Source organism: Rhincodon typus, chromosome 33, assembly GCF_021869965.1.
Source record: "Rhincodon typus isolate 14 chromosome 33, sRhiTyp1.1, whole genome shotgun sequence".
NCBI classification, from domain to species: domain Eukaryota; kingdom Metazoa; phylum Chordata; class Chondrichthyes; order Orectolobiformes; family Rhincodontidae; genus Rhincodon; species Rhincodon typus.
The window spans coordinates 25,412,341-25,433,967 of record NC_063364.1 but is presented as its reverse complement, the minus strand read 5'-3'; the positions used below and the strand labels follow the sequence as shown (position 1 = coordinate 25,433,967).

The window sequence follows — 21,627 nt, the reverse complement described above, 5'->3', positions numbered from 1 at the left end:
TCCAGAAGGCATTTGACAAGGTGCCACACCAAAGTCTGCTACATAAGATAAAGTTGCACGGTATTACAGGTAATGTATTGGCATGGATAGAGGATTGGTTGACCAGTAGAAAGCAAAGAGTCGGGGTAAATGGGTGGTTTTCTGGTTGGCGGTCAGTGGCTAGTGGTGTGCCTCAGGGATCAGTGTTGGGACCGCAATTGTTTACAATTTACATAGATGATTTGGAGTTGGGGACTAAGTGTGGTGTGTCAAAATTTGCAGATGACACTAAGGTGAGTGGTAGAGCAAAGTGTGCAGAAGACATTGAAAGTCTGCAGAGGAATATAGATAGTCTAACTGAATGAGCAAAGGTCTGGCAGATACAATGTTGATAAGTGTGAGGTCATCCATTTTGGTAGGAATAACAGCAAAATGGACTATGTTTTAAATGGTAAAAAATTGCAGCACGTTGCTGTGCAAAGGGACTTGGGTGTCCTTGTGCATGAATCGCTAAAAGTAGGATTGCAGGTGCAGCAGGTAATTAAAAAGGCAAATGGAATTTTGTCTGTCATTGCTAGAGGGATGGAGTTTAAAAACAGGGAGGCTATGCTGCAGCTGTATAGGGTCCTGGTGAGGCCACACCTGGAGTACTGTGTGCAGTTTTGGTCTCCTTAATTGAGAAGAGATATACTAGCACTGGAGGGGGTGCAGAGGAGATTCACTCGGTTGATTCCAGAGTTGAGAGCGTTGGATTATGAGGAGAGACTGAGTAGACTGGGATTATACTCATTGGAATTCAGAAGAATGAGGGGAGATCTTATAGAAACATATAAGATTATGAAGGGAATAGATAAGGTGGAGGCAGGGAGGTTGTTTCCGCTAGCAGGTGAAACTAGGACTAGAAGGCATCGCCTCAAAATAAAGGGAAGCAGATGTAGAACTGAGGTCAGGAGGAACTTCTTCATCCAAAGGGTTGTGAATCTGTGGAATTCCCTGCCCAGTGAAGCGGTTGAAGCTACCTCGCTGAATGTTTTTAAGGCAAGGCTAGATACATTTTTGAACAGTAAAGGAATTAAGGGTTATAGTGAGCAGGCAGGTAAGTGGAGCTGAGTCTCAAAAAGATCAGCCATGATCTTATTAAATGGCGGGACAGGCTCGTGGGGCCGGATGGCCTACTCCTGCTTCTAGTTCTTATGTTCTTATGTTCTCATGTGTCATGATGTCAGCTAAAGTGGAGATAGTATTGTCAATAGACAAATGGTCTGGGAGCAGAATTCAAATATCACCATAGCATAAATTTTAATTCAACAAAAACCTGGAACTAAACCAGCTAATCTAATGGTGGATCATGAAGTATTGTTGACTGTCGTTTAAAAACCCTTCAAGTTCATAAATATCCTTAGGGGAGGAAATCTGCCATCCTTACCTAGTCTGGCCTACCTGTGACCCCAAACCCACAACAATGTAGTTGACTCTTAACTGCCCTCTGAAATGGCCTAGTGAGCCACTCAATTCAAGGACAATGCCAGCACCCTGACATTAAAGTGCTGTGTATCAAAGCTAGCCCAGGACTAAACTCAATGATGTGTCTCATAGTCAAATACACTGTAAATCAAAATCCAGCAAAAAAAATCCTCAAATTGCTGGAATCTGAAATTGAAAAACAGAAAAAGTTATAAATACTCAGCAGGTCATTCAGTGTCCGCAGACAGGAAAGTGGAGTTAAGGTTTCAACATTAACTCTGCGTCTTTTTCTCTCTCTCTCCCTAAAGATGCCGCTAGACCTACCGAATATTTCCAGCATTTTTGGCTTTTATTCAGCAAAAGGTCACAGCCTGGGCCATATGTGCTGAATAGCTTCTCAGAGCCAGACATGGCAAAGCTGTCAGCAACCTTGGAACTTTATTCAAGCAACGATTCTGAAGAGGAAGGTGGGTGAAGAGAAAAATAACAACTGTGGTTTGACAATTTCCCAGAACAATTAAATAACCATCTAGCTATCTAATCCTCTATCATCTGCATTCACAAAGAGTTCTTTCACCTCAGCAGTTTGTTTTCAGTTAAGTGCCAATACAGGTCTCCATGCTTAGAAAGTAAAGCCTGTGTTGATATTGTACCGTTCAGACCCTCAGAATGGCTCAAAGACCTTTAATGATAAGTAATTATGCGCAGTCACTGCAATCTTGTAGGAGTAAGCAGTAGTGGTAATGTCGGCGACAAAAGAATGTTGAATTATTTGTCTTGTGGGTTTCGATTGATGCATTAATGACTTTCACACTGGATGCGCTGCTTATCCTTCTTTGGTTCGTGATATGTCATTTATTGTGACCCCTTGAGCAGGCTGGAGCAATGTTAGATTCACAGCTCATTCAAATGTGGTATTTTTGGCAATGCAACAGCCTGAAACACTGCACTGGAAGGTCAACATAGTCTTCACACTTAATACGTATCACAACAGCATAAATTAGTCTCAGGTACAGAGGTCATTCGACTCATCTTTGTTGGTCTGTTTTGAAAAATGCTAACGTACCCCTGAAGTCACAATGATGACAGGGTTTTGAGTCACCACCACAGTACCTATTTTTTGTACTGATCCCTTTTAGTCAGTTCCTAATATCAGCCTTAAATTTACCTTTCACTACTTCGGATTTGTGCCTCCTTTTCATGTTCCCACAACTCAGTTTGAAATTATTTGTCAGATTTATCTCTATGCACCTTAATGAGATGGCCCATTAGATACGTACGATCAAGGTGAACAAGCCAAGTTTTCCAGTATCCTCCCCAACCCTAGGAAGTAGAAGTTTGACAATGGCTCTCCTCTTGTGTTAGTCACTACACCAGTTCCTACACTCCAAGATTTCCCTCTTTTGTCTTTGTGAATGGACTGAGATACTGCTCTCAAGGTGGAGTGTAATTACAGCACAGAGATGTTAATCAAAATGTTCACTCAGTCTTCTAATTCTTTAAATCATCTTATTTTCAAACAATTAGTGAGGTACACAACATTAGACCAAAAGGCCATGAGACATTGGAGCAGAATTAGGCCACTCAGCCCATCCAGCCTGCTCTGCCATTCAATGAGATCATGGCTGATCTGATAATCCTCAACTCCACTTTCCCTTACTGATTAAAAATCTAATTATCTCAGCCTTTATTATACTTAATGACCCAACCTGAACAGTGCTGTGTGTTAAAGAATTCTACAGATTCTTTGCCCTCTGAGCAAATTCCACCTCATCTGTGTCTTAAATGTGTGACCCTTCATTCTGACATTATACACTCTGGTCCTAGACGCTTCCACAAAGGACAATCAGCTTCTCTACATCTACCCTGTTGAGTCCTCAAAACTCCTTGTATGCTTCAATAAGGTCGTGTCGCATTTTCTATATTCTAACAAGTTCAAACCCAATTGACTCAACCCCTCCTCTTCGGACAGTACCTTCATAGCTGATATCAATCTGATTCAACTTCTCCAGACTGCCACTTTTCTTTCTTTTAAAGCTGCTGCATTCTGTACTTCCAATCTTGAGAAAGTAGCATTTAATTTTTTGCTGGTTCGAATTAGCAGTTCACAAACTGTGGTTTGCAGACCTGTTGGACTGGTTGAAAATTTTCAGGTGGAGATATTCATGAGTCACCAAATTGGGAGCAACTGGAGACAGCCTTTGGGGGAGCCAAGAGGGAGCAGAAGAAAGCAGCTGAAGGCAAGTCACGAGAAGAGTGGACTGCCGCTCTCAATTCAGAGGGGGCTCTGTGTGTGTGGTGTGTGGGTGTCTATGTGTTTGTGTTTGTGTATGTGGGTGCATGCGTGTGTATGTGTATACGCGTGTGTATGTGCTTGTGTGTGTATGCATATGTGTATGTGTGTGTATGTGTGTGTGTGTTTGTGTGTGTGTGCGCGCGTGTATGCATGTGTGCATGTGTACGTGTGTGTGTGTGTGTGTGTATATGTGTGTGTATGTGTGCATGCGTGTGTGTGTATATGTGTGTGTATGCATGTGTGCATGCGTGTGTGTGTGTGTGTGTGTGTATATATGTGTGTGTATGTGTGCATGCGTGTGTGTGTATATGTGTGTGTATGTGTGCATGCGTGTGTGTGTACATGTGTGTGTGTATGTGTGCATGCGTGTGTGTGTAAATGTGTGTGTGCATGCGTGTGTATATGTGTGGATGCGTGTGTACGTGTGTACCTGTGTGTGTGTGTATGTGTGTGTGGATGCGTGTGTATGTGTGTACCTGTGTGTGTGTGTATGTGTGTGTGTATGTACACGTGTGTATGTGTGTGTGTATGTACACGTGTGTATGTGTGTGTGTTTGTGTGTGTGTATGTATGTGCATGTGTGTGTGTGTGTGTGTGTATGTGTATGCATGCGTATGTGTGTATACCTGTATATGTGTGTGTGTGCGTGTGTGTGTGTGTGTGTGTGGAGGAGTGCAGACTGAGAGACAGAGATCACCAGGTACAGTCCCCGTTCCCAAGGCTGGTGGTGGTGCAGCAAGCTGTTCAGAGAGAGGTATCTTACTGATAGCTACAAATACCTCCATTCTCAAAAGCCATGTTTACAGACTCTCTCTATGCAACACCTTCATATGATTAGTATCAGATATTATAACTTATATCGGAGGTGTGTATAATTATTCATCCATTTGAAGAGGGGTTATTCAACAAGGTAAAATTGGGCAGCCATTGACTTAAATCACTTGACAGCCATGTTAGCAGATGTGTGCGTCAATAGTTATTTTTAAGTTTTAATTAAACTGAAGAGAAAGGCATTTTCCCCCTAAACCAGCTATTCTGAGCCTAGATTTATTGCACATAGTCATATTTTCATACTTTGGCAGATTCTACTCAAGTCCTTCATTTCAAGCCAATCTCAACTGATGAAAGAGGGGGCTCGCAGTTTAATATTACCAGAGGAGAGCCAACACTTGCATTTTTATTAAAGTCATTTGCTACTTCCTGTGAATTCATGAATATTTCAAACATTAATGGCCAATCAATAATTCCAGGCTCCTGTTCGGAATCAGTCTATCCCTTTTTTTAGCTCCAGCTAGCAGGTTCTGTACTGTCTCTGCCCAAGAGCACTTGTGAGCCAACAGTAAAGGATTTAAGAATGTTTTCTCGAATAGGACATGGGCATTGCTACCAATGTCAGCTTATTTTTCCCATCCCTAACTGCCCTTGAACCACTCAACTTGTTAGGCCATTTCAGAGGGCAGTTAAGTGTCATCCACATTGCTGTGGGTCAGGAGTCACATATAGGCCAGGCCAATTAAGGACAGCAGATTCCCTTCCATAAAGTAATGCAGATTTTTATGACAATCATTGTTAGTTTCACGGTTGCCATTGCTGAGACAAGTCGTCAGTTGTAGATTTTATTAATTCTTTCAGTTTCACCTCCGGCATTGAGTGATTTGAACCCATGATTCCAAGGCATTCGCCTGGGTCTATAGATTACTAATCTGGCAATGTTATTGATATGGCACTATTTCTGGATTAGAACTTTGTGAGGGTTGTACAGCAGCGTCCTCCTTTAACTTCCCACTGTGCATCTGCCCAGCTATCCTGCTGGCATTACTGTCTTCCCCAGTCCTCTGACACAGTCGTCAGTCGAATACTGCATGTTCTTCCTGTGAGTTACTGCACAATGGTGCATTTGTCAACTGACCAATATTCTCTCTAAACTGCGCTCTGATTTTGTGAGCATAGCAATTGGTGTCAGCGTGCTGACTGCAGCATTGACTTCCAATTCCGTTGGTGGCAGCCATGCAGCTGGAAAGAAAGTCAGAGGGAACGAACTTCTGGGTAATTACTAATGTCACTGCAACTTTACTTTTATTCATCCATGCGACATGAGTGTCATCAGAGGAGCAGAAAGGCTGACGTTTTGGGCCTAGACCCTTCTTCAGAAATGGGGGAGGGGAAGGGGGTTCTGAAATAAATAGGGAGAGAGGGGGAGGCGGATAGAAGATGGATAGAGGAGAAGATAGGTGGAGAGGAAACAGACAGGTCAAAGGGGTGGGGATGGAGCCAGTAAAGGTGAGTGTAGGTGGGGAGTTAGGGAGGGGATAGGTCAGTCCAGGGAGGACGGACAGGTCAAGGGGGCGGGATGAGGTTAGTAGGTAGGAGATGGGGATGCGGCTTGAGGTGGGAGGAGGGGATAGGTGGGAGGAAGGACAGGTTAGGGAGGCGGGGACAAGCTGGGCTGGTTTTGGGATGCGGTAGGGGGAGGGGAGATTTTGAAGCTTGTGAAGTCCACATTGATACCATTGGGCTGCAGGGTTCCCAAGCGGAATATGGGTTGCTGTTAAGCTTCAAAATCTCCCCTCCCACTACCGCATCCCAAAACCAGCCCAGCTCGTCCCCGCCTCCCTAACCTGTCCTTCCTCCCACCTATCCCCTCCTCCCACCTCAAGCCCCACCCCCATCTCCTACCTACTAACCTCATCCCACCCCCTTGACCTGTCCATCCTCCCTGGACTGACCTATCTCCTCCCTACCTCCCCACCTACACTCACCTTTACTGGCTCCATCCCCGCCTCTTTGACCGGTCTGTCTCCTATCCACCTATCTTCTCCTCTATCCATCTTCTATCCACATCCTCCTCTCTCCCTATTTATTTCAGAACCCCCTTCCCCTCCCCTATTTCTGAAGAAGGGTCCAGGCCCAAAACGTCAGCCTTCCTGCTTCTCTGATGCTGCTTGGCCTGCTGTGTTCATCCTTGTTATCTCAGATTCTCCAGCATTGCAGTTCCTGCTATCTCTGATATGAGTGTCACTGGCTGGGCCAGCATTTGCAGCCTATGCTCAGTTGCCCTTGAGCAGTGAGCTGCCTCCTTGAGCCAAATTCCAAATGGTGGACCTACAACGTGATTTTGGACAGGAATTCCAGGATTTTGACCCAGCGATACTGAAGGAATTTGCCAATTGTTTTCACATGATTCTCATGCACTCAGCCAATGACATCAGTGCTGACTCCCTGCATTCATCCAATTGATGACAGATGTGTGGCCAAGATGTTTCGTACAATGTACAGGCCTGCTGGACCTCTGTGTCTCTGCCACAAAGGCATCCTGAAGAGAGACACGAAGGTGACAAACATCAACACAGAATACTGGGAGACCATTGACGACAGCTGTGACCTCTGGAGACTGATGGTTTCCCGGGAATTGGGAGAGACGAGGAGGAATGGAAAGCTCAGCTGGTGGACAAAGGGGCCTGGAGAGTGAGCCAGTGAATCCTGCACCAATTCTCAGCCACTGTCATCTCCTCCAGCAAACACAGCAGAGACTGCCATGCCACAGTACATGTTCTTAGTCATGCTGAGCAATGCTTAAAAATGAATTCAGAGCAGGATCAGACCATTTGGTCCCTTGAGCCTACCCTGACATTTGATAAGGTCAGGGCTGATCTGATTGTGTTCTCAACTCCACTTTCCTGCTTTCTCCACATTTCCTTTTCCTCCCTTATCAGTCAATAATCTAATTCAGCCTTAAAAATATTCAGTGACCCAGCCTCCCTTACCTTCTGGAGCAAATAATTCCAAAGATTAAGGACCTACTGAAGGAAATGATTCCTCCTCATCTCCCTTTTAAATAGGAGAGATCTTATTTTTAAAATTGTGTCCCCTAAATCAGCATCCACCCACTCTAGTCTTTTCAGAATTGTACATGTTTCAATAAGAACACTTCTTATTCATCTGAATTTGACCACTAAGGTGCAAATGATTACCTGGTGAGTCAGAAGATTGCCAAAGGATTCTTGAATAAAATCTAATCCGTACAAATGCAATCATATTTAAGCATTGTTTTATTACATGGAGATTTTGTCACTCAATTAAGAAGAAAAAATACCTCATTCACATGGTAAATTCAATTCATCATAATTGATTTTAGGAAACGAGACAACAATAAAAGTCATTTTTACAAGTAAAGTGTAACACGTATTAAATCAACACATTTATGCTTGGATTGTAAACATGTGGGCTAAGAAAGATTTTGCAAATATAAATTGCATTTCCCACATTTTCAAGTGTAAATGGGCTGTTGCAGTTGAATGAGGTTTTAGTTATAACTTGCAAATTGTCCGCATGCATACTTCATCTAATGTGCTAAAGAGATAAAATTGCTGGTTGCGTATGAAATGAGTCAGGGAAAAATGATTTGAAGAAAACACTGAAAATGATGAGGAGGGTTTTGGTGGTTGAGAAAGCTGAAGGATGCGCTAGATTTTGTAACATGACCTCATTTCACATTTTACAATTTGCTTCCCAGCAATAGGAAGCCTAACAGTGAGGTAAAATAAAAGCTGGAAAGTGGGATTAGAATGGTTAGGTGGTTGTTTATGACCAGCACGAACACGATGGGTCAAAGGCCTTTTTCTGTGCTGTATATCTATATCTCAGAGGCAAACTGACCGTATGGCTTCAGAGAAGGGCAGAACTAGATGTACAGAGTCTGGGAATGGAGTGGTGAAGAAAGAGGGATTGAGTGATGGAGGGATTACACTGGACTGGGGTAAGATTTTTGAGAGGGGAAGGGTGAAGTTTTCTTGGAGAGAGATTGCTGGGGACAAACTGTTGGGAGTGCTCCTAACTCAGCTCCTCCTGGCCTATGAGCAATGATGGAAAATTATTTCCCCGTTGCAACAAGTGTTCCTCTCTCCAGTGGCTGCCCTGTGGATAAGGGAACCTGGCACATGATCATTATATTCAAAGGTTTGTTAAAATCTGAGGTGAACTATGTCATTGGCACATCTAACATTCTGCTCCTGCGATAGGGTTAGGATTAGGGTTAGGGTTGAGTGCACATTAGTCACCTGCACCATTCAAAATCTCAACAAGATTAAACCAAAAACTGGATTCACAGTGGACTGGGGTTAACTTCCAGAATTTAACCTCTATCCCCTCCCCTTACCCATATCATGGGGTTCAAACCATCCCTCGTATCTGGAATAAAAACCAAAAGAAATGCAGATGCTGTAAATCAGCAACAAAAACAGAAGTTGTTGGAAACTGCTGAGCTACTGAGCTCTTCCAGCAACTTCTGTTTCATCCCTAGTATCTGATCTGGTGAACACATTACCAGGAGAAAAAAGTAAGTGATTTTAGCCATCAAGTCCACAGTGCCCACAATTCATATCTGATTAGATCCATCAAATTCTCTTGCATATGGTGGAAGATATTTGACCTCTTGGATCTGTGCTCCCCCATTGGGACAGCTCACCACTTTATCCCATCTCACTGCTATTGCCCCATAAATTGAAGTTTTCTTTTCAAATATTTGTATCGTGCTTTTGATAGAAGTTTTCAAAGTGATGAGTGGCTGGATAGATTAGATAGGGCGAAGCTGTGCCTGTTCATACTAAAAAGAAGAACAAGGGGGCATGATTTAAAGTGATGTGAGAAAGAACTTTTTCACACAGTGAGTAGTTAGGGTCTGGAATGCACTGCTTGGAAATGTGGTGGAGGCAGGCAGGTTCAACTGAGGAATTCAAGATGGCCACTGGATGATTATTTGGATAGAAATGGTGTGCAGGGATATGGGCAAAAGACAGGAGATTGGCACATGGGGATAGAACCAGCACAGGCATAATGGGCTGAATGGCCTCTTTCTATCTTGTAGCAATTCTGTGATTTTGTGATGTATACACTTTCCCTTTAAGCACTGCATCAAAATTAAACTCTAGCCCCTCCAAAAATAGGCCACAAATTCCCATTTCTATCCTTTCAGGAAATTCCATTTGCAGAAAAAGAATTTTTTTTAAATGTTCTTCATGCATGATCAGGCTTAACACTAAGTGAAAACAATCTGAAACTCTATGATATCCTGCACCATGATCTCATTTGCGTGGGACATGTTTAATTAACTTTTTGTACATCTTCTGCAACAAGTATTTGGGTCCATTCAAGTAGGAATTGTTTCCGAGCAGGGACCCAATTAGACTGCTGAAGATTTGCTCTGCATCAGTGGAGATTGTAGCATTACAAGTGAAACAGGTGTTAAGATATAAATGCCAACTAAGACAACTTGCTGCTTATTTTTAACCACAGGATCAGCAGTAACAATAACATTAAAACTCTTGCATCTAACTCAATGGAGGAAAACCAAAGGAGGTGGACACACAATTACAAGCCAGAAGACACTAAATCAGTAAGCCGCTGTTACTGTTCAGCACTGGTGCAAGGCAAGGCTGGCTTTGTTAATATTTTGTACCACATTCACTGCCTCTTGCATTCTGGACATTGTGTGCGTAATATATGGCAATATGCAGGAAGCAAAGAACCACTGCAACAAAACAATCTTGTCACATGAATCTCGGCCAAACTTGTCCTTGTCAACCAAAGCAAAACAATCCGAGTCCCTGTTGTGACTGAGCATTCATGATAGTTTTATTCCTTTTTAAATTCCCAATTGTAAGATCAAAGGTTAATATTTCACAAATAAAGAAAAGAATATTTAACACATACACCTCCATTTGACATTCTGGGCATTCCCAAACAGCCTCTTTAAAGGTCATACTCCTGCCCTCTCAATCCATATCGTTATACTCTTCCCCACCTGAACAATCAATCTAATTCATTAAACATGTCAGTAATGTCTGTATGCCCTGCAGAGGCTGTTTTTCTGCTCCATAGATTAGCAAATATTTCTTATATATTCTTTTTTGGCTTAGGCCATGATGCTTATCTATTCTTAAGCACTCCCTATCAGGTGTTCTTTTCTGGCTAAAAGAAGTTCCCATGGAAAGTATCCTTCTCCAATCAGAGAAGCCAATAATATTCAGTTTACTGTTCCTCAAGATAACCAACGTAAGCAGTGGACTCTCAGGGCTTTTGAATGTTTCATATTAGCTGGCATCTGAAAGAGTTGAAATACTTAGAAATGTTTCTTTCTACCATAGGGATCAATACAGTGCTAAATACATTTCGATTTTATTTGATATCAGTGGTAATATGAGAGAATCAGTGGCTTTGTTTCTAGCTTTTATAGATAGAGAAATGATTTACTTTTGAATAATAAGGAACACACAAGGTCAAGTATTGGAACAAAGAAAAGAAACAAAAATGTAAACCATTAGGGAGAACTAGGAAAATTAAAACATGCGCACTGCAACTAAGCCATTATTTAAAAGATTATAGTAGTCTTGTTTTGTGCTGCAAGGCTGCATGGTGATTGCGATCGTCTACAGAGTATTTTCTGCACTTGCACTGATGTTTTTCCTGGCATCATCTTTGTATATGTCAAGATAACCATTGCTGTAGCAACTGCCTTAACTATGACGTTCATCTTCTGCCATTGATCTGTGATCTTCTTGAGCAAGTGCAGTTAACCTTTTGAGGCGAAGAGATGATGCAGAACACCTGAACGATCTGGTCAATGTAGAATTGAGATCTGAATTGGATACCATCTTAGCAGAATGGCAGCAATGTTGCAAGCCTCTCCTGAAATGGATGGTAAAGAGACCATAGGTGATGGGATCCAAAACAGTGTTGAAGAGGCCAAAAATGAAGAGTATGTGGCTCAATGCTTGGGAGACCTTTCCTTCTGATAGCATTTCTGGCGAGAACCAATACCAAAGTCCTAGGAGGTAATATGGAGTCCAGCACACTATGAAAGAGGTTACAATAATTATACTCATTTTTAACGTTTTCATGCGTGCCTTTGGTATGTTATTTGTCGATCGCCTTAAATGCACATCTTTTGAGGACACTGGAAGAGGACACAAAACAAAATAATATGACCTCTAAGACCTTCATGAGGGTTACAAAAAACTTACAGAAATAAGTAATCACTTTGAGGAATTTTTTCATACTAATTGTCTTCTTTTCTGACAGGCATGCAATCCACAGGTGTTGGTAAGCTTTCATGAAGCAACCATTTTCCACGTAAGAGCCTGGGAAGTGAATAATTGTGGACTATTTGGCTTTCCAGAGCATTACATCTAAGTCTATTCCTACAGTCATCCAACAACTACATGTGAAAAGTTTCCCACCAAAGATTCTTGAGAGCTATTGGTGTTGGAATCCCCAGTGTCTATATCTCCCTTCCGAGCCTAGGGAAATATGCCTGTTATAGTTACTCCACACTCTGAGATCAACATAAGCTTGTGACTGAACCTTACACCTTCCCGGTCAATGAGACTCAACACAACACAGCACTATGCATGAATGCACAAAACCTTTGAAAAATAAAGGCAAAGGAAGGAGTCCTTTGATTCAGGACACCATCAAGATCAAAATTATTGGACAACAGATTAATAAATCATGGGAAGAATCAAAAAGTCTGAAATTTGTGATATTCCAAGATGGAAGAGAGCAGCAGGAGATTGTGAGATAAATTTTGGATTTCAGTACAGTGACCATGTAGGAAAGATGAAAACACAGGTAACAATCAATATTCAACTTACAATTTCCCTTGTTCATCCTCTTTGATATCTCCACCAGGATTCGGGTGTAGCAGAATATCATGATCACCAGTGGCACGAGAAACAGGAAAACAAAAGTGAACATGTTGTACGAGGTCTCCTGCCAGTGTTCTTTGAAACTCCCCATTGTGGAACACTGTGTGAAGTTCTGAGGCTCAGTAATACTTACAGTGTGAAACAAGACAATCTATAAGAAAAAAGCATGAAGTTTCAAATACAGTCTTCCATCTCTCCAAGTAACTCAACTACCTCAGAACAAAAAGAATAGATTAGGCATTACCGCTTTAAATTTCTTTCTATATCACTGTAACTATTTCTGTGTAGATGTTGTTCGCTGCTTCTTTAATAATTGCCTATGTTGCCAGTGAATATGTCAGAAGAATATAAATTTCCAGTTATAAGAACTTTAAGTAGTTCTCTGCTATTCATGTCACAATTGTTCCTTACAATATACAATGATGCTGCTGTTCTCAATGACACCCACTTAAACTGCTACAGTATATACAAGGTTTGTTGATATCTACCATAAGAGAAGAACTTGTATTTATATATATAATGTGCTTTAAAATTCCCAAAGACTGTACAAGGGGGAATCAGCAACATAAATGTCATGCCAAAGGAAAACTAGTGAAAATGAAGCAGGTTTTAAAGGGGGAGAGGCCATATAAAGAGGAAGATGGGAAAGGGTGGGAGAGAGAGAATAAGTTGGAGAGAGAGAGTGAGAATTTGCATATGGGTCTAAAAGTCTTAATACTGAGGAGTCTACAAGCATCACGTGCTATGATAATGTCATCCAGACTTGTGAGGAGAACAGCTTAGGATATCTGAGGAGTGCAAGCCTTGTGGGAGTCTGTTTACTCTTTGTTTGTCTCATTTGAAAATTGCTGTTGAGAATTTGTAATGACTATGGGATTAAAGTGAAGTATATTTGACTGAAGTTGGCAATATCGAAATCTCATGTAAACTCAAATAACAATAGAATGCTGAAAACACTCAATGGGTGAGGCAGCATTTGTGGAGACAGAAACAGAGTGAATGTAATAACAGTGATATCCTGTAGATGCTGGAAATCTGAAACAAATACAGAGAAATTAGAGAAACTCAGGAGGTTTGGTGGGATGTGTGGAGAGAGAAACAGTTCAACTTTTTCAGTCTAGTATGACTTCTTCAGAACTGGAAAGCATTTCATTAAATAGAATCCCCACAGTGTGGAAACAGGCCATTTGGCCCAAGAAGTCCACACTGACCCTCTAAAGGACATCTCACCCAGACCCATCCCCCTGCAAACTATGGGCAATTTAGGGTGGCCAATACTGCCAGACTTGCACATCTTTGGACTGTGGAAGGAAACTGAAGCACCCAGCAGAAACTCATGCTTACACAGGGAAAATGTACAAACTCCACACAGTCATCCAAGTTGGAATCAAACCTGAGACCCTGGTGCTGTGAGGCAGCAGTGCTAACCACTGAGCCACCATTTCACCCTTCTGTTTATTATACTTTTGACAGAAGAGGAGTAAGGGAACAGATAATGCAGAGGCCCACAGCAAAGACAAAAGGGTCGTTAATTGGGAGGAAAGATAATCAGAGATGTAACAGAGGTGCGAAAGATACAAACAAGACAAGACCATGGTGGTAGGTATGTGGAAATGTAAGAAAAGTAGAGAACAGGCATCATGTAGTCAGGCTCTGAAGCCATGGAATTCAATATTGAGACCTTGAGGCTGTAAAGTGCTGAACTGGAACATGAAGTGTTGTCCTCGAGATTGCACTGTGCTTCATTTGTGTTAGCATGAAACTTTCCTTATCCCCTACTTCCTGAAAGGATTCCATTCCATTCTTTCAGATCCACCATCTCCATTACACTTGTTCTGAGTATGGCACTTTTCAGCAGGGTGCCTCTGACACAACCTCTTTTCTCCTCAACTGAGGACCTCCCCTCACTGTGGCTGACAGGGCCCTCAACCCTCTCCCACACTTCTATCTTCACCCCATTCCGTCCTTCCCAGAACAACGACAGGGTTCCCCTCATCCTCACTTTCCACCTAACTAGTCTTCCCTTTAAAGGATCATCATCCAGGAGGATGCCACCACCAACGTATCTTCCCCTACCTGCTACTGTCATTGACTCACTGGGACCATTCTCTCCATAACAACCTAGATGACTCCTCCATCCTAATGCTTCTTCACTCCGCCAAGGCACTTTCCAATGCAATTGCAGACAATCTAGTGTGACACTAACCCATTCACCTCCTCCATCCTGACTGTTCAAAGCCCCAAACACAACTTCCAGGTGAAGTAGTATTCTACTTGCACCTCTTTCAATCTAGCCTGCTGCATTTTCACAATGTAGCCTCCTTCACATTGGTGAGACCAAACGCAGGCTGGGTGACTGCTTTGTGGAACTCTTCCATTCTGTCCATAGAAATCCAGTTGCTTGACACTTCAATAAGCCACCTTGCTCTCATGCTGACGTTTCTGATCTGAGCCTGCTGCAATATAATGATAAAGCGCAACACAAATGCAAGGAACAACACCTCATTTCTTGCTTAGGCACTTTACAGCCTCTAGGGCTCAATATTGAATTCCACAACTTCAGAGCATGACCTGATAATGCCTGTTCTTCATTTTACTTACATTCCCCAGGGCTCCCCAATCCCCCCTAATAGTCTTGTCTTGTTTGTGTCATGTCTACTTTGCTCTCTCATTTTCCTCCTTTCACACCTTAATTTACACTCATTTGAAATTTCCATTTCTCTTTCATTACACTTTGCAACCCCTTTGTCTTTTCCACTGGGCCTCCGCACCATCTGTTCCCCTCTGCCCTCCTCCATCTCTGTTTAAAGTATAAAACAAAATTTCCAGCCCTTTCTGGTTCTGAAGAAGTCACACTGAAGTCAAAATATTGTCTGTGTTTCTCTCACCACAGATATTGCCAGACCTGACAGAATTAATGTTTCAGGTTAGCAACCTTTCATCAGACCCAGAACAGGTTAAAAGATGGAGCAGATTTTGAAAAAAAAAGCAGAAGAATAGATGACTCTCTCATCATGATGGTCAGGAATAGACAGACCCAGTAAAATCACTGTGCACAGATTTTAAAGAATAATCTGATGTTTGAACTCAACCGCTGAAAGTGATTTTCCATTGATTTTGTTCAGCCTTTCTCACTGATTAAATAGGATTTTGCAGGTGCAAGCTCAGTCTAGTAATGCTTGATTTTTGTAATACCGTAAAGTTTAAGTGCTGTCCCCCTATCTGGGAAAGCTTTTAAAAAAGGTATTTCTAAATGTTTCTGGGCAGGATAAAGAGTGGGGAAAAAAAAAGCAGAATCTGATAAAATGGTGCAGAGCTAGACGAACACAGCAGGCCAAGCAGCATCAGAGGAGCAGAAAGGCTGACGTTTTGGGCCTAGACCCCTCTTCAGAAATGGCCCGAAACGTCAGCGTTCCTGCTCCTCCGATGCTGCTTGGCCTGCTGTGTTCATCCAGCTCTACACCTTGTTATCTCAGATTCTCCAGCATCTGTAGTACCTACTATCTCAGAATCTGATAACTTGTCTTTTGCTCAACTCTAAGCTCTAATCTCAGCCCTTTTCTCGATTTTATCACCGATATGGTGAACTTCCACAACTTGTTTCTTTTGATCCAAAAACAGGGACTTCTTACTGTGTTTAAATCAATACTCATTGAAAAACTACCTGTTCCATCTTGAGTTTTCTTATGATGCAGTGGTAGTGTCAGTACCTCCGAGCCAGGAGACCCCAGTTCAAATTCCACCTGCACCACAGCTGTCTAATAACATTGCTGAACAGGTTGAATGAAAATACCAAAGAGCTTGTTTTCCCTTGTGACCCTGGGCCAGAAAGTATGGGTTCAAGTCCCATCTGCCTTGGATGTATATTGTAACATGTCGAACAGGGTGATGTAAAATAGCTACAATCTGGAATTCTACATCAGTTGCTGTTTGACCTCCAGAGAGAGACTAGGCTGAATTGACAGCCATCTCAGTTAGTGACTGGAAAGAAGCCTATTCTCACCAGTTGTATCCCAGGGTCTACAAACTGAACAAACTCCTTCAGTCTTCCATCTAAGCTGCAATTCTAATGATGCTCCACAAACTATTTTTAAAAAGTCTCTTGAGGATCTGAGTGGTCTGTTCAGAGCCTTGTCGTAATATCACTGTGCTAGTAAGCATCCCAGACTAATGTTCTGAGAGCATGGGTCCAAATCCCACCATGAATCTGGATTCGATAAAAACTCTAACTAACAGTGAGTTTAATGATTGATGTAAACACCTATCTGGTTCACTGCCATTCTTGCCTGGTTTGGGGCCTACATATAATGCCAGAGCCACAGCAATGTGATTGACTCTTAGCTGCCCCGAAAAGGCCTAGCAAGCCAATCGGTTCAAGGGTGATAAATGCTGGTTCAGCCAGCTATGCTTACATCCAATGAGTGTTTTTTTAAAAAAAATTGCATGTTTAATTTGAGGATTTGGCTTTAAGAAAAAGCATGGCAAAATTTCACATAAAACTGTCCCGCCAGAGGACGGAAGGCAGAATTTAACCCTTTATTTCTGGGATATTAAAATAAGGGGATGGGGCAGGAAAGTACTCAATCCTATACCATTGTTTCTACAACATCTTAATCCAGCCTAAGATGATGAAAGGAAATTTTCTTCCATGCACCTGCATAGTTTGACATGAGTCCGCTCAGAATGGAGTTTTTTTAATCTCCTAAAGGAAGACACAGGATAACACGTAGAAAATCGAGGAATGTCACTCTATTGCAACAGTGGTTATAAAAGGAGCTCATGCTTACATCAAACTTTCGTTGCTCTTGACCTCGTTTTGTGTACAATGTAGATGGAATTTTATTTTGTACATAATCTGTGCTTAACCAGACCTTGCCATTAAAGCACTTGCCATTGTCTTTGAGTCCCCAGAGAAAAGCATGTTCCAGTCTCCAACACCAAAATCACTCACTTTGAGGTGCACAGCGTTGAACAGAAAAGATGTTTAAGACAAGTTAATAGCCTAAATGTGAGGAACAGTTATAAGATCATATATCAGCTCTCGAGCCTTCTCTCTGTCGCTCAGCCCCATTTGTTTCTAAGTTAAACTCTTCAGTTCATGAAGACAGTGTACTTTAAAACAAAGAGATTTTTCTTCAGTTGATCTCTCTGAAACACTGGACTGTCAATATTGAATACATCTTACATTTGAGATTCTCAGACTCGAGCTGAATTCTCAGGACAGTTTCTGACTGAAAGGCACAACGACAGGAACAAGCCCCAGACTCCACTAACCCCTCAGGCTAGTGATATGGTGTTCCCAATGGGAAATCTCCCTGTCACTTCCTTTACGTACATGAGGACCATTACTTTTGAGTGGCCTAAGAACTGACTCAAGAGTTCCTGACCCTGGAGAACCATGAGAGTGGTTTGTTATGCAGTTCAGTTGTAATAGAAGGTCTCTACAGAGGTTAAAATATGGTGCCTTTAGACACCATCCATTCAATTTTTTTAGAATATTATTTGGATTTGTACAAAGGCTATTCCACAATTCAACTGCAAAAAAGAAACAAGAGCACCAAATGTTAAGCAATTTGCACTCCCAATTCCTAAGCAGCTCTCACCTGTGGAATGGACAAGATGACACTCAAAATCCAAGCTACTGTCAACATGATCTTATTCTTCGTTTTGGCTTCACTGATGCCCAGAGGATTTAGAATGGCAGATTGTCGGTCTATACTAATCACCACAGTGACAAAAGCGCAGGAGTACATAGCTACGAGCTTTAGGAACATCAGTAGCCGACAGGCAATGTCCCCAGCCTGCCACTGAACTGTGATGTTCCAGCTGGCATCCAGAGGCATCACGATGAACGTTACCAGGAGGTCCGCAGCAGCTAGATTCAAGATCAAAATTCTTATGTGGGATTTCCTCTTGCGATTCTGAGTGGTCGTCCACAGCACAGCAAGGTTACAGACTGCAGAAATAGTGAAAACAAGAATAGTGATCCCGACTCTAACTTTCGCTGCACTGGTGAAGACTGGCAGCTGAAGGTGACGGGCACTGCTTTTGTTGCAAGCATGCCCCAAGGAAGTGCCCACGCACGTACCATTATAGTCATAGAGAAGAGTCTGTTTCAGGAAAGGATTGATAGTATCTTCACTACTGACATTCATTCTAAATGCTATGATGTGCAATATGTAATAGGATATTTGTTTGATGGGATCAATCACAGTGGGAGTTCTTTTGTGATAGGCAGGTGATCATGTGAATCTTAAAACTGGAAATGCACATAGTTGTTTACATCAATATTGTCCTGAGGAGGTATCCCAGTCCTTAGGGTCTGTAAGTAAATGAGAGGAATGTTACACATTGAACAAAACAGCATGGACAGAGACAAAATCATGACCGCTTGTCTCTGCTAATGCAGCTGACCTCTGGCTCGTTGGCAATCGTGTTGTTACAATTGGTCTCAGTGTTCCTGAAAACATAGCTAGAGCCCCCCTCACCAAATCCCTGACTTCTGCAGGAAGCACAAATATACCAATGTCAGATGGGGACAGATTAAACTTGACTATGAATGGGCAAGTTTCACAAAGATGCTAGACTCAGTGAAGACTTCACTGTGGGTCACCAATGGTGCCTTTTCTCAACGAAAGACTTACATGTATATACAGTTGCCTCTTTCAATCTCAGAACATTTCAGGGAGGGCTTTTGCAGCATAATGGTAGTGACCCCAGCCCTGGGCCAGATGATCCATGATCAAGTCCCACCTATCTAAGGCATGTATCATAACATGCCTGCACATGTTGAATTAAGAAAAGCAGAACATTTCATAATGCTTTACTTAATTAACTACTTGTAAACTGATACAGGAAATGTAATAGCTAAACTTAACTATATTTCACAAAAATAATAATAATCATGAGAAAATTTGTTTGTGTGATATTAATTGCAGGATAAATATCATTCAGAATAATGGGACCATTACATCCACCAGAGAGGGCAGTCATTTTGACATCTCAAACTGAGAGAAGGGCCCCTCCAGCAGTGCTATATTCTACCAGTATTGTAATGAGGTATCATCATCAATGTTTTGCTCATGTCTTGAACAAGGCTTGAATTCACAACCTTCCGACCGAAAGGTGGGAGCGCTCTTAAGGTTTGTGCCCGAGCATGGATCAGACTTACAGCTGAGAAATTAGGGGCAGCAATGATGAAACCTTCAGAAATCAGGTACTAATTCATCCAAGCAATAATCCTAAATGGAAACCGAAAGAACTGCAGATGCTGTAAATCAGGAACAAAAACAAAGTTGCTGGGAAAGCTCATCAGGTCTGGGAGCATCTGTGAAGTAAAAAACAGAATTAATGTTTCGGGTCTGGTGACCCTTCCTCAGATGCTGCCAGACCTGCTGAGCTTTTCCAGCAACTTTGTTTTTCTTGCAAGCAATAATCCTGGTGGCCTGTACCTGAACACAACTGGACAGGATGAGAGCAGCATAGACGTTTCACCCATCTCATTCTATAAAACAACACAGAAACTTATTCGAAAGGTTTAGAAAGCTGAGTTAGGTTAGGGGAGTGGAAGATGCATGGAAATGTAAGAAACTCAAGAAGAAGCGACATGGCCTACAGATTAAACAATAGGAACCACAGACTGGAGAGGTTGCAATAAGATAAACTAAGGATAAGATGGAATAAATGAGGAGCTGGAGAAATACCTGATACCCAGCTTGGTGTTTGAGACATAGAGTCTGAATGGCATAGAAGGAAGCAATTAGGCCCATTGAGTCCATGCTAGCTCCCTGTTGAACAATCCAGTTAGCCTCATCTATCCTCATGGCTCTGCAAGTTTATTTCTCTCTATTCAATTTCTTTTTGAAATCATTGACTGCCCGTTACCACCATGCTCGCAAGTTCCAGGTCATCATCACTCACTGTATAAAATAGTTCTTCTTCGTAACCTCTTGGTGGTTCTTCCTCAAAAAATTCTAAATCTGTGTCTCCTCATCCTTGTAACTTCAGTGAATAGGAACATTTTTTTTTGCTTATTTTATCAAAACCTATCCTAAAAAATGCACACTTCAATTTCCTTTGCTCAAACCTAACCTCGATGTTAAATTCATTTCTGGGCAAAGAACAAGCTCCTACAGATGCGAATAAGACATGTGTTCCCTCACCACATTTCCCAGCGGACAATTTCCGGGAGACAAGAGCACAATGATGAGGGACATGGATAGGGTGAATAGTCAAGTGCTTTTCCCCAGGGTAGGGGAGTCTAATACTACAGGGCATAGGTTTAAGGTGAGAGGGGAAAGATTTAAAAGGGACCTAAAGGGCAACATTTTCATGCAGAGGGTGGTGTGTGTATGGAATGATCTGCCAGAGGAAATGGTGGAGGCTGGTACAATTACAACATTTAAAAGGCATCTGGATAGACATATGAATTGAAAGGGTTTCAAGCGATATGGGCAAAATGCTGGCAAATGGGACCAGCTTAATTTAGGATATCTGGTCGACATGGACGAGTTGGACCGGAGGGTCTGTTTCCATGCTGTAAATCTCTATGACTCTATGACAATGCAAGGTTTTGTAGGAGGCCAAAGAGAAGAGGATTGGAACAGCTTTTGAGTATTGACGAGGGGAAGAAAGGATGGATCAAGAGAGTTACAAACAAAATAATGAGTGGCCAGGGTAAAGCGGAATCTGGTTGCCTGCAAAAACATGCTCAGAATTGACAAACCAAATATTGAGAAAGAATGAAAGGTGATTAAAGAGGGTGGGGATGGGGGAAGGAACCAGCAGGGATAAATCAGTCCCACTGCTGAGGGCAAGCAAGATCCAAATCAATCAATTTTTGCTGAGATTCAGCTCTGCTGTGCAAGTACAAGTTGAATTTAAATAGCTTCTTTAACAAAACAAAATGTCCCAAGGGCTTCAACAATAGCACTATCAGGCAGAATTTGATGCTGAGCCATATAAAGAGGGAAATCAGGGAGCCATAAACTAGGTTCCAGAAACGGGTCTATGGTTAAAGGAGGATTTTGGTGGGGAGGGGAGACGGGCAGAAAGATTTAAGAAGTGTGTTCTACAGCTAGGACCCATTAATCATTACATGAAAATTAACCCAGTGGGAGATATTATTTTCAGCACGATGTAATAGACCAGATGGAGAGGGTTGGGGGGAGTTTGAATTTCAGGACA

At 42.1% G+C, this 21,627-nt stretch overlaps 1 protein-coding gene across 1 annotated transcript; it reads right to left on the bottom strand.

Annotated features, from left to right (window-relative positions):
* Window positions 1-11,250: 11,250 nt before the first annotated feature.
* LOC109925279 (gonadotropin-releasing hormone II receptor-like) lies at window positions 11,251-18,596 on the bottom strand. The gene is made up of 3 exons (XM_048615952.1): window positions 18,045-18,596; window positions 12,388-12,592; window positions 11,251-11,690 (listed from the first exon to the last, which is right to left on the bottom strand). Exons 1-3 carry the CDS (start codon window positions 18,594-18,596, stop codon window positions 11,251-11,253), a joined length of 1,197 nt encoding a protein of 398 aa, XP_048471909.1.
* Window positions 18,597-21,627: the final 3,031 nt, after the last annotated feature.